At 34.6% G+C, this 14430-nt stretch overlaps 2 protein-coding genes across 2 annotated transcripts; one reads left to right on the top strand and one right to left on the bottom strand.

Moving 5' to 3' along the window:
• Nucleotides 1–792, top strand: LOC120282752. Its single transcript, XM_039289603.1, has one exon. It carries the CDS (start codon nucleotides 1–3, stop codon nucleotides 790–792), a length of 792 nt encoding a protein of 263 aa, XP_039145537.1.
• Nucleotides 793–9477: 8685 nt separating this feature from the next.
• LOC120281954 lies at nucleotides 9478–13583 on the bottom strand. Its single transcript, XM_039288648.1, has 7 exons — nucleotides 13410–13583; nucleotides 12277–12458; nucleotides 12122–12177; nucleotides 11943–12021; nucleotides 11715–11853; nucleotides 10287–10400; nucleotides 9478–9856 (listed from the first exon to the last, which is right to left on the bottom strand). Exons 2-7 carry the CDS (start codon nucleotides 12423–12425, stop codon nucleotides 9665–9667), a joined length of 729 nt encoding a protein of 242 aa, XP_039144582.1. The 5' UTR covers nucleotides 12426–12458; nucleotides 13410–13583; the 3' UTR covers nucleotides 9478–9664.
• Between the last annotated feature and the right edge of the window lie 847 nt (nucleotides 13584–14430).

The following is a 14430-nucleotide window of genomic DNA, read 5'->3' as shown; positions in this document are numbered from 1 at the left end:
ATGAATGTCTTTAAGCAACTCCACATCAACATCCCAATTGTTGAAGCCCTGTCTCAAATATCGAAGTATGTAAAATTCTTGAAGGACTTGCTCACCAATATAAGGAAAGTGGAAGAGATTGATATAGTAGATCTCAATGTTACTTGCTCCATTATCTTGTATAGAAGGCTACCAAAGAAGCTGAGAGATCTTGGGAGCTTTGTGATCCAATGTATGCTGGGTGAAGCCGTAGAAGAACATGCGTTAGCAGATTCTAGAGCTAGAATCAATGTGATGCCATGCACCATTTATTTGAAACTTGAGGTGAGAGAATTAAGGCCGACAAGAATGACTTTGCATTTGGGCAATAGATCTGTGAGAAGACCACGGAGGTTTGTAGAAGACATTCTGGTAATAGTTGAGAAGCTTGTATTCCCCATAGACTTTGTGATTGTAGACATAGATGAGGATGTAGAGACCCCGCTTATCCTTGATAGTCCTTTTCAGAGCACTTCTGTGGATCTCATCAATTGGAGAGATGGAAAGATGACCTTAAAGGTTGGGGAGAAAGAAGTGGTGTACAAACTCCCGAGCTTCATGAAGCACTCCATTGATCATGATGATGAATGTTATTTTGCACATGAACCTGACTTGTTTATTTTTGATGTTGTGCAGGATGTGTTCATGGTGAACCTCCTCCAAAAGTACTACAAGGAAGAGCTTACTGAAGAATCAATGCAACCCCTTAGTCTACATCCTACACATGCCAAGAAAAAGGGTAAATTGAGAAACGTGACAACCAAGAAGATATGAAGTAAGGTAGAACCCAAAAGTGAACATCCTATTGAGGTAGACAACTCTATTCTTCCAAACGCAGGTAAGGAAAATGTTTTCTCTTTACACACTTTGAGCAAGCTAGAGCCTTCTTAAGGTAAGGATAGGTACATCAAGCTCATGACATAAAACGATCGCTTCTTCGGAGGTAACCTAAGTAATTTCCATAGCTTTTAGTTTTGTGTGTTTCATTTTAGTTTTGAATAAAGTGTGATACTTGATTGAATTGTGTGGAGTTGAGCTTTATTTACTGATTTTTCATGCATGGAATTTGTTAATAGAGTCAGTTTTCATTATTAGCAATTATTTTCATTTCGTTTTGTATAGAGAGATTTTGTATTTGTTCACTATTGACATCACAACTGACATATACAAGACTGTTGTGTGCATGTTTTGATGTCCAGGAAGAGAAATGTTTTCTAAGTGTCTTTTGAGTGAGTCTGTAACAGGCTCACCAAGGGTGTTGCCATGGTTGTGGAGACCCATAATAGCCATCCTACATCACATTGTACTTTCTATACTTTTGAGAGTTCTGCTACAGTTTTCACCATGCTCGTGGTGAAGCCATTACCAAGACAACGAACACTAAGACAGCCATGGTCAACACTTAGAAATTTTTGAGCATTCATTGAGTTGACAACAGCCTTTTAACGGCACTATAATGGGCATTATGTCTCTGTGCATTGAAAAGACTAACAATATGCACTATCCTCCAGTTGTGAAGCTCGTGATCGAAGGGTATAGGCTTCACGATGGCGTTTAACAATGCCCTTTTACATGTGTACTGCAAGTGCACGGGTTTGTCGAAGTAATAATACCCCGATAAGTGGGTAGTCAAATCCACAGGGAATAGTGATGAGAAACACAAAGATTGCTATTTAACTAGAATGAAAATGAATTAATAGTGATGTGAATAAGAATCAATGCAAATAGAAATAAGAAAAGAAGAAGGAGGTGCAAATAAAAGATAGGAGAGCCAATCGACAATAAATGGGGCACCCGGACATTGCTCACCATAGGACTATTGTTTCAAGCGCAAAATCAATCATTATGTTTCCTAATTAATGTTTAATAAGTCATGGAGATCCTTAAACACACACTCCTAAAACTTAAGGTCAACTGTGACTAACACTACACTATGCCCCCGTGGAGAAATTAAATCTCGCAATCTCGACACCTCCTACTGTGCTAAGTTGCTTTAGGCTCTAGGGATTCCAAGTGATAAACCATATTCCCTAAAATAGATCTAACCTTTTGGTCCATGCGAAATACCCCTAGTTACAATTAAGCCCCATATACTAAGGATTACTTTAACGCTTCACTCTGTTGCTTGGGCAACTAAGCCTCAGCGGAGTTCGTCTCTTAGCACTTCACTCTATTGTGACTATAAAGAACTCTTTGAACGTGGAGGTAGGATAAATCACACCGGAGGGAAAAGGGGACTTTCTACTACCTCTCGACTCACCCTCTCAACCCTCTCCAATCTAGCATTGTCTAACCCTCATGGTGTGTCACTCATCCACAAGGATTACCAAAATAGATTCTCAACCCTAGTGTTACTCTAAGGGAAAATCAACTCAACAAGCATTCAAGATTAGAACACAATTAAAACATCAATTAAAAAAAGCATAATAAAAGGTCAAAGAAACAAAATCATCCTAGGTTTACAAGTCCAAGCACCCACTAGGGGTTTAGCTCTCCATGGAGCAAAATACAATCAATATTGAAATCAAAAGTAAAGATATGCAATCCATGAATAAAACCCCCTTGGTGTTCATGTCGATGGTCTTGAGGAGTGTCCGCATCTTCTTCAAAGGTTCCCTCATCAAGCCTAGGGCACACCTCGCCGGATCGGTGTCGACGAAAGCTCCCCCAATAACTCTCTTCTGAAAGAACTCGGTGTTGAAGGCCGTAAACCTCTCCAAAAACCTAGCCAAAGCCTCTCCAAACCCTAGCCGCGAGAGCCTCCAAAGGTAAGAAAAGATAGGCCAAAGGATAGAAAGAAGATGCTAAAATCGAGCTGAAATCGTGACTTAAATAGGGCTAGAATCGGGCATCCACACGGACGTGTTGAATTTTCACATGGCAGTGTAAATCTGCAGAAATTTAATTTTTCAGCTGCATGCAAATAGTAGCTGCTACAGTAAATTTCTACAGTGAATGTGACTATCTTTGTGTCCCTCCAATTTACATATTTCCTTGAGAATAACGGAGGTTGGCACACACTCATATGTCTTTGAGCACAATTGTGTCTTCACGTTTGTTCACTCCAAGATTTCATCAACAACATGCATTTACGACCTACTTTGGCTTTTTTCTTCTATACTTGTCTCCACAACCCTACATACACAAAAGTAACACAATTACAAATGTATGAGCGATAAAATCTGAGAAAAGTAATGCTCATTGTAAGTAAAGAATACTTCGTATTACTAATACACAAGCACTTATCAGCCTCCCCTTGGGCTTTCTAACTTGAAATCATATTTTTTTTCTCTTCCACTTCACCGAAGTTCTCTCCCTCCCATTCACTCACACAATGTTTTTGAGGGCTTTGTTACTATTTTTGGGTGATTTAGCTCGTACTTCATTCAATTTTCAAGACAAATTTTCTCTATCCTCTCGGTTGATTTTGCAAGAATTTCAAAGCTCATTTAAATCAAGTTTTTATTGCAAATAAATAGCATGAAACAATTTAGAATCATGTGGTGAATGGTTGAGGATGCATTTTCATTAAAATGATCAATGTTTTGTAAATTTTTCACCACAACAGCCTCCACAAATTTTTGATAACCACTATAGGTTGAGCCATAATGGGCGTTACACACCCGTTGTGAACTTTTTCCATCTCAAACTACATAAGCAACAGCTAACAATGAGCTTAGCCCGTTGTCAACAGCGCATTTCTTATTTTAAGAACACAACACACTCACAACAAGCGTTGTGCACCCGTTGTGACTCGAAGATAGTGCACAGTAGAGCTGCTGACATAGACAACGGGTCATTGTATACCTATTGTCACTTCCAAAGGTATATCACAATCGAGATCATGGGCATGTTGAGACTGATATGGTCCCCATAACGCCCGTGGTATGCCCGTTGTGCACCCATTGTACTCTTTTTGGATTGCAAGATATGGGTTATAAGAGGACAACTCACTACCTGTAGAGTGAAGCCAAGAAGAAAAAGATGACCAATGAGTCTTCTCTGCCGGAGGTCCCTCCCTTTGGTTATCCCTAGCATAGAGCATGCTATAGACGGCTTGTGGATCAGTGTTTCATCGAGGGACACTTGATCGATTGGCTGAAACTCGAGAGGATCGGTCTCACCGATGAGGTACAAGACCTTATTTCAGTTCAGGAATGGGAGCAATTTTTTAGCATTGACTAGGCGACATATTGGGAGCTCACAATGAAGGTGATGACCTTGTTCGGGTTGGACCAGATGATCATCAGCCTCAGCCACTGAGAGACGATCAATTTCCTGATGTTCGGCGAGGAGTATCTGATGTCCTACATGGATTTCTCCTTGAGGATGGTGCCAGCCAACATACAGTATACTTACACTGAGTCTAACTCCTAGTTCTACATCGACTTGCCAGTACACATGAGCCCAAATCAAGTTTACACCTAAACCCTTCAAGGCCTTGAGACATACATATGCAGTACATCAAAGATGTCTACCTTGGGATGACATGCATTCTTGTATCTCAGCGTCATGCTATTGAGGACGCTGAGCGATCAAGGAAAATCATGGGGATCATGAACCTATGGGAGCTCTACTTCCTGTGGAGCATGGTGGCATGAGAGTCGATCCACATCTGCCACGCCCTTGCTTGCTACCTGTATCACCAGGCTTAGGACTCTAGATTGGCGACCATATTCCTTGGTCTTCACATCACCCGTCTTACACTGGGACTGGGTCTGATTGACTACTGCGCAGGAATATAGCGCATTAGAGGGATGTGCCCGCTCAATATCACTACCCTCTAAGCATGTGTATGATAGAGCTGTGGAACACATCCCATGGTGTGTAATACTGGGTGGTCCATAGATCTGACTCGGAGTCTTTAGACGATGAAAAGTTTCTTCCATCGGTCATTGCCCCCGCTTCTCCTCCACCGGCCCAAACTCTAGTACTTGTTGCTACTCCCCCAACTTCTCCATCAGCTCCATCCATTTTACCAGTAGTCGAAGTGCACCTGATTCATCTCGAGGAGGGTTAGGAGATGATCGAAGGTCTTCTACTCAAGATTTTGGCGCATCTGTAATACCAAGACCCTCCATCCACTCCGGCATCCACTTCACAATCTACACCAGCTACAGTGGCGTCAGAGTCTCCTTCCTCTCCACAGACATCAGTTCCATGCCGCTCCTACACTAATCCAGAGCTACCATGCCAGCTCCCACTATTTTGATTTCATTTGTTTTTTTTTTTATCACATTGTACTTTTACTTTAAGTACTATTTACATGCTATTTTGTATTTAGCAAGGGACATCTACCCTACTGCTTTTGTACTTAGACATTATCTGTGGATTTATACTTTACTGTATTTTATTTTATTTTACTTTTTTTGATTTTATTTAATTCTCCATCAGGATTTGAGGTGATCGGGTGTTGTTTTGACCCGTACAACCAAGAGCCTTGACAAGGGTAACCTTATCGCCCTCATTGGCTCAACTAAGAAACAAGGGAAATACTAGTGTCCAGACACTCTTTTATTTTCTATTTTTAATTATTATTTTCACTTACACTTGTGCATGCATGCGTACATTAGGGACAATGTATGTCCTTAAATGTGGGTAGGGAGTGTGTGATTTCTTTTGTTTTACTTTCTTATTTTGTTAAAAAAAAAATTTGAAAATGTCGATGCTTGTGCTTTATACATGCTAGTGTAGACCTATGAAGGCATTGCACTCATTTGTTGGAATTTCTCTAGTTTAGGTACATGATATATGTTACTTTAACATTTTTTTATATTTCTTAAGAGTTAGTCTACTTTGGGTGTTTTTGTTCTTTCTTGTGTCTTTTTTATGCACTTTGCACCTTATGTCTAGAGAGTGATGTTTCATAGTAGGGGTGTCACTAGTTTTATTTATTCTCTTAGTCAAATTTCATTTACAGCAGAAAGAGCTACCTTGCTTGTAGTGCGTAGTCACTCCTAACAAGTCAGATACACTATATGCTCTTTCAAGAGAGAGGGCTGTCTCTTGGAAAGTATGAAAGCTACTGACTATAGCAAGATGGTAGAAAAAGGTTTCTAATTCAAGGAGGATTCTTTTACCGAAATTGATCAAAAGCGGCCAGATTTCTGGTGAACAATACGGCTGGAGACAAGGATCAATTTGATTTCAGCGAATTCCTGTGGATTTCTCATGAGGGATTAAATGCATATAGCTAGTAAAGGGCGCGTGAAGAGATTCGGCACTGTCTTGACGTTCTTGGGATCTTCTCAACCTTAACCAACAGAGAACCATTAGAGGGAGCTAGTTTTAGGATTCTTTATACTTTTTTTATGGATGCTTTATTCTTCAATCTTTATTCTTTATCTATAATAGGACCCAATTTGAGTGGAATTGTATGTCGTTGTACTTAAGTTTTTTTCTTGTGAATATTGATTTCCATTGGTAATATATTTTTATTTTAGTTGATTGTGATTCATTGCATGTCTGCTAATTGATTAATGTGTTGATGTTGTGTGGAAGAGATTCCCACTCATTAGAACATCCATGCTTTGTTGAATCTATGCATCCGCTAAGAAATTAGGTATTGCTAGATTTCTAGATATTATTTGATTATCCTTTTAGTGTAATTCTTGATATTAAAACAAACATAGAAGGCTGGGGTAGAAGAGATTTTATCTTAAGTTCCTAGTGCTTTAGACCTGGTTGTGAAGAGATTGATACCAATAGGCCTCTGAGTTTCTTGGTCCATCACTAAATAACATTGGCATATTTAATTCACATCATAACTAATTTGTAAGGGGCTCATTATACGGGTACCCACTCCTTCCAATTGCTCATGATCCTCAATTATATCTTAGTAATTAGTGTGTAGAAGTAGACTTAAGAACCACCTTAGATGTTAGGCTATTGATTAAGTGAAAAGAAAGTAATAAGAGCCTCTCACAGTTTCCTGAGGAATACGACCGTGGTGCTCACCCACGAGGTATTACTTGATAACCAATGCACTTGCGGTATACACACATAAAGGGCGCGTCAGTCTTCCATCTTATTCCGAAGTCTTGTCTTGTCTTGGGTAAACAATGTTGTTTATGCATCACTATAGAAATATTGTAACAGTATTATTTATTATTCATTAGTCCTTTGTGGGAGGATGTTATTTCCCTCCCTTGCAAAGTTGCACAGCAAGGGATTTATTAACTCAGTCTTATTCCTGAAAATCTTCTGGACATGCATATGGTTGGATTTTTTTATGTAGCCACCACTTATCGATCTTACCGGTTAGCATTCAATAAGTTCTCCTCATCCTTTAGCTTAATTCTCTTGATTGCATACATGATTTGGTCTTTTTTGAGATCAGATCAATTAAAGATTAAGATTGATAAGACAACCTTTATGTTTTTTCTTTCCATTGTTAATTTTTGTTTTGAATCTCTTAAAGCATAGATATTATACAGCAGTATTCATATGATAGAGAATCCATATAAGGGCTTCTTTGTATTAGCTTTTGAAAAACCCAGAAGTGTTTTTTTATAAGTTAAGCACTTCTGGGTTCAAAAAAAGTTGTTTGTATTGGTTTTTCTGCAAAAACAGAAACTATAAAAAAAAGTTGAAAAACAGCTCTAGTCATGTTTAGCTTCTGAAAAAAGCTTTTTTTAACTTATTTTTACAACTTTCGCTTCTATAGAAAAGCTAATCTAAATATAAAATACAAAAAAATGTTTAACTTACTCTGGAGAAGCACTTATTTCCAGAAACACTTCTACTAAACTAAAAAAAAACATTTTTTTAAGAAACCAATCCAAACAAGGCCTAAATGATTTTTGTTTATGCATTATTGAGGTTTTAGTTTGAAAATTTTCGGCTTAATTAAAAGTTAGTTTGATAGTACTTTAACACAAAACCCTAGTTTATATTCCTTGATATAAATTTATAGCATTGATTAATTGCATTATATAAGGCATCAGGGTAAGTATCACTGGTGGCCACAAATTTTTCGTAAATATAATGCTGTGGCCACATACGTTTTTTTCTGTAACAATGTGGCCACGAAACTTGTCTCCGGTCACACTCATGGCCACAATTTCATGGTTGGGGGTTGTTTTCGGTGAAGGTGCTGAGGTGGCGTCCGACGTGGATGGCTCTATAATTGGCCATCTCAGCACCTTCGCCGGAAACAGCCCCCAAACATGAAATTGTGGCCATGAGTGTGACCGAAAACAAGTTTTGTGGCCACATCGTTACAAAAAAAACGTATGTGGCCACAACGTTATACTTACGAAACACTTGTGGCCACCAATGATACTTACCCTAAGGTATCATTATAAACTTTGGATATGAACCGAATCCACTTTCTAAATATTTATGATATTGAAGAAATCATTATTTATTCTTTTGAAATTAGAAAATAGCTATGACTTATATCTTCAGGATCTGTATTTTGTTTACTATCAAATCTTCAAATATGACTATGTTTTGACCTTTATTGATGGGAGTTAGCATTAACAGTTTAAAAAACTAGTTTTAGTATCAGGTCATCAATAACAAAGTAACAGTTCTTAGAGCATCTTTAACAGTCCATTTAGCAAAACTTAATGAATGTTTAATATTTAAACACCCCATAAGTAGTGTTTAGTGGCCACTAAACCCTTAATTACAGAGCTCATCCACATTTTTAAAAGAAAACAACCGGGGCCCATCCATATTTTCTCATTATTATTTTATAAAAATTCATATATTTTTAAAATATTTCAATAATGCATCTTAAATTATATAATTTTTTATATTTTTAACTAATTATTTGTATTAAATAATTTTTATTAGATAAATATTTATTAAAAATATATATTATGAATAGTTGAAATGATGAGTTAAATGATTGTAACTCCCAAATTATAGTATGACTATTATGAAGATAATGTGATGGATAAGAGTTTAATAAATTGATTAGATGATATCAACATCAAACTCTTTGATAGTTTAACCACGAAAGATGATTTTATTATTCTATTTACATAATACTTGGATCCTAAAATGAAAGAGAAAGTAAGGAAAAGAAAATAAGGGGAAATGTCTAACAAAAAAGTGAAAGAAAAGGAATAGTTAAACATTTGTTTGAATAATTATATTTTAGTGAAGGAAAGGAAAAAAAAAAGTTATTTAAAAAACTTTGTTTGATTAGAAAAGACAAAGGAACACAAAGACATAATATAATTTACTAATTATATACTTATTATAAAATAAGGTTTTATAATGAGTTAAAAAATTGATAGTATTATGGTTTTTTTTTAAGTTATTTATAAAATCTTTTGGAAGCACCCCAAACCTTGGAACTAAGGAAAGTTTTCTAGGGTTGTGGAGATTCAAAGCCATGCATTCATTTTTCCACATTAAATTAAAAAAAAAAAATTATCCAAACAAAGAAATGGATGACCTTGACCCTTCTTGATCCTTCATTTATTTGGTGCAATATGGATGATGTTTATTTAATTTATAAGAACATAAAAAACCGATAGAATATCTAGTACACTTTATCATCAAAATTTTAAAATTTATACAAATCAGAATATACATCCCTCCAAGGAAATAAATAAATAAATAAATAAACAAAAATTGAGAGACAAGGATGCTATTTGCAAATGACCATATAATCCAGGAATCAAAATCATCACTCAAGAAGTTTGTTACATGTACCAACACCAACTGCAGCAGCAAGGTGCCAAGCAGCATGAATGTATGGGGTTTGTGGGAGTTGATCTTCAAAAACAAAAAGTAGACCAGCTAACACCGATGAAATTGCATGCATGTTATGCGCCATTCTCAAATCCCGATTCGACAAAGCTCGTTTGGCAAATGTGACCTGCATGATGACAGAATGATGTAAACATGTTAATCTGAGAATCTAATGAGGTAAAATAATTTTGCATTACTTTTGATTACTGTCGACAGCTCCTTCAAAGAATAAAAGGAAAAAATTTTCAAACCGGCAAGGAGCACTCCAAACAGTATCAAATTTAGAACTAGAGTCAGTGAAATAACCAAACATAAAATTCGGCAGCAAGGATAAATATATTTCTTTTTCACCAGGATTTGGGGCAAAAAATAGTGAAGTGGAAATTATTTACTGCCTTTGTAACATGACAAAAATAGAATACATGCTTCTAAATATGTCACAATTCTCATTAGAGAAGAGTGACAACCATCCCATTTAACATGATCATCAATCATAATTTGGCAGAAACTTTTAAGATATACCAAAATCAGAAATCTGTATAATATAATGTATTTACCTCCATCACTCCAGTGTGAATAGTCGAAACCACTAAAGGCTGAAACGGTAAAATCAATGCTGATGCTGCCATTAGTAATTTTGGATTGTCATTGCTGACTGCTGTGGAAAGACACTGCAAAGAACCAGCATATATTTTAATAAGTCATGTAACTATTAAGAATACAATAACTCTACAAGGTAATTATAAATCTATAACATCCTATTTTCAAAAATAGATTGCTGCTCCATTCATCGTGGGATTATATAAAAAGAGTATAATTTTGACATGTTTTCAGCATTTCCCCCTAAAACTCCATCTTTTGCAACCTGATTATCATATTTCCTATAATGATCATTATTTAACGTGTCCAAAATATCAACCACTAAGTGTAAATGCAGATTTAGTTTTTGAGTAGTTAGATAAAAGATGTGTAGTTAGAATCGTACGGTTCTCGATACGAATCTTACATATTGTTTTTAATCCGTAACGGTTCGAATCTTATAAAAGAATCGAAATTGATCTAGAATCGTGAATGAATCGGTCGAATCGATATGAATCGAGAAGATCAACGATTCCTAGTTAATACAAGTTTTGAATTTAAAAAACAAAAGAAAATCAAAGGAAAAGGAAGAATAAAAAGAGTAAGAAATATAGGAGGAAGGAGAAATTTTGTTGTTTTATTCCAACATCCTCAACAAAGGCATTTTATACCATCTCTTCATCTTTCTTGACATTCTTCTCTTTTTCTTTTAAATTCTTTATTATAATGTATGCGATCAACTATTTTAATTATTATAAAATTTTTTAAAATTAGTGATTATTTAATTAATCTTTAAATTTGTTATCCAAAAACAAATTCAAAGATTAATTAAAAAGATAATGCTTTTTTTTTAAAATTTTAATATCAAATTAATTTGTTATCTTAAAACTCTTGTTATGGAAAGAAATCTTTTTAATTTAAAAACTAATCTTTAACATAATTTAATCTTTTTGTGATTATTCTATTAATTTTTAAATCTGAACTACTTTTAAAATAACTAATGTTTTTTTAAATATATATAGGTTTGCTTAATACTTGAAAATGTCTTCTAAGCTCAAAACAAGATCTCAAACTAAGAAAATGTCTTCCAAACTATTTTATATTTAATTCATAACTTAGAATTTTTATTTTTTTATTTTTTATATAATTATGTTATATATATATAACTTTGAAATGTTGAACCGATTCGATTCGATTCACGATACTCGATTCACAAATTTAGAATTTCGTTCAATATTCAAATCTCGATTTGACTACCTTGGTTATAACCTAATTAAGGTAATTCTAATTAACTGGTAATTCTTTGATAAAAAAATGGAGCAATTTATGAATATTAATTTTCCAGATTGACCAAGAAATGACTGCAGATCAAAAGATGATAATGCTTGGTAATAAATCGAACTTACCATTGATGTTGCAGCTATTGTTGTGTAGTCTGCCCATCTGAAAATTTTCCTAACACCTCCTCTTGAAAAATGGTAAAGAGATGAGACTAATCCAACTCCAATCAATGAATTAGCATACAATACAGAGCTCGCAGTTTTCCTGCATTTCACAGTTATACAATGTGTAAATTTCAAAGGTAATGAAGTATATTTCACTTGATATACGAATTTTTATGAAATAAAACCTGCCTTGGTGCCTGACACCCTAGAAAAATAAATGGAAGTGATGTCAAAATGTTAGCAATAGTTTCCATAATACTCCGATCACCTAACAAGGAGAAATGTAAAACAAAAACATGTTAGCAAAATACTGTAACATCAGATTAGTGTAAAAAAAAAAAAAAGGTCGTATTGTGGGATATATATACCATAGTGATTACAGCAGATGGGCTTTGGACATGGTGGCTGCTGTTTCTGAATTTGTCTGACAACAACAAAAGAACATTCATGAGAAATCAACAGAACACACACAATCAAATATGAAAATAACCTGCATCCAGTATTTTAACATACTAATACTCACTGAATTGGATAATTTAAATCCTCAGAAGTTGAAAAATCAAAGTCTCTAATTTGAAAGGTGTTTTTGGTACTATATGTAAATTTGGATCCAATCTTCACCCCATGAAGCCCCTGTAGTGCTCCAGATGTAATTGAAAAACAGATGCCCATAACTTTTCTATCTGAATAATTCCAGCAGGTTGACTGCAATAAAAAAAAATTTTTGTTAACCACATGTAACAAATTTATCTCCTATTTATAGCATATAGCCAAAGCGTAAGATTGGAATAAAGATTCTAAATTAGTAAAAAGGATGAACAGATGACACGTAGTTCATTAAATTGCATATTAAAATTGGTTCTCCAATCATATTATACACCAAAAAAGTCTGCTGCTGTTTGCATCTTTAAGAAAATTTCCTGTTTGTATTGAAGTTAAGACAACATGAAAGAAAGCACTCACTACCACTTGACAATGAGACTCTAGTCTCAATCTCAAATTTAGCCCATCAATATTTCACACATAGTTAACAAAGAACAAAAAAAAAAAACTTTATTTCTAAGTTGATCTTTAGTTGTTGATTTGCTTTAGTCTTATCTGAGAACCTACCAAGAAAAGGAAAAAGATTGGCTACTCTACAGCAAGATTCGGAACATAATCAGTAAGACACAAGAACCAAATGAAGAACAGAGAAAAGACATAATAATTCCAAGACACAAAGGGAAGTATGAGGTAGAAAGTAGATCCAAAAACAATTATATATTCGCATAGCAACAAAACAATACAGTACTCAACTGGAAATGTCTCTAACAGGGTACTAGTTGGTGGTCTCTTTCAGATAACCATGAATGATGAAATCATCAAATACTTGATCATAAATAAATGACATAAACAAAATCCTACTCGGACTCAAACTACTAAACATACTCAAATTAAAACTTATTTAAAACTTATAATGAACCAACAACCAAATTCGACCAGGACTCGAATTAATAAATACACTCAAATTAAAACTTATTCAAAACTGTTTATAATCAACTAAATAAAAGAAAAACCATTCTGGGAATCATACAGATTTTGAATTATTTCAAATTCTTCAGTAAAGAAACTGCAAGAGGGAGACAAGATGATGAGGAAATCATTGAAAGTACTTACAAGGTTTGGGAGGACGATGATGTTCCTCCAAAAAATTGGAAGTATTAATAATGCATTGAGAGAAGAATGGTGTTGATTCTGGAGCAGCTTCCGCGTGGGAGCTGAAGGAATAGTCCGATACACGCGGGAATCTCTTTGCGTAAGTAATTTTTGGTCCGGAGCTTGTTTTGAGGATTTGGAGGAAGGCATGGTATGGCGACAAAGGAAGTTTTTAATAACAAGGAAGTCATAGATCTAGTGTTGAAAAACATGTGGGCGAATTGGGAAGTCAGATGAGGCGTGCTGTACTAAAATTTAAATTATTTTCATTAAACTCCTTTTATTTTTGACCCATTAGGAAAGATAAATAATAATTAATTTATAAGTTTTATTATATTTTTATTATACGTAGGCTTTTCTCATATTTTATATATAAATAAATAATTTAAATTTGAGGCCGCTTGTTTAAGTCAGCAAAGCTTTTGCCACTTGATCAATTTCATTGATAAAATTAATTTTGAATACCTGATAATTTTTCACGGTATCTTGGATTTTTAAATTTAAAATTGAATTTTCACTGTCTTTCAAATTAAAAATAAATTTTTTTATAATTTTTAAATTTTAAATAAAATCTTTAAGATATTTTAAATTCCAAAGTAAAATTATGCTATAATAACAAGAGAATGACTTAGGTGAAGTTAGATAAGTGTAGTTAGTGTAGTTCACCATTGGATGCTTGACACGTGGCATGAGATGAGTAATTTTTAAAAAAAAATAAAGACATTATAGGAAAGTTATTATATTTTTATATATATTTGGGATACGTGTCACAATGTCAATTGTGAACTACACTAATTACACATATCTAACTTCACCTAAGTCATTCTTATAACGGCAATAGTCTTGTTGTTACACTTAACTGATTCCTTTCCGGTGCACATTTAAGATGTATTTGAAAAGGTTTATCCACATTAAATATATATATATATATATATTATAAAAAAAATTCCCTCGGTTCATGCATAAAGATTTCCCTAGTTCA

The sequence above is a fragment of the Dioscorea cayenensis genome, chromosome 18 (genome assembly GCF_009730915.1).
Source record: "Dioscorea cayenensis subsp. rotundata cultivar TDr96_F1 chromosome 18, TDr96_F1_v2_PseudoChromosome.rev07_lg8_w22 25.fasta, whole genome shotgun sequence".
NCBI lineage: Eukaryota > Viridiplantae > Streptophyta > Magnoliopsida > Dioscoreales > Dioscoreaceae > Dioscorea > Dioscorea cayenensis.
The sequence above is the reverse complement of the archived record's forward strand: the minus strand, read 5'-3'. Positions and strand labels throughout refer to the sequence as shown.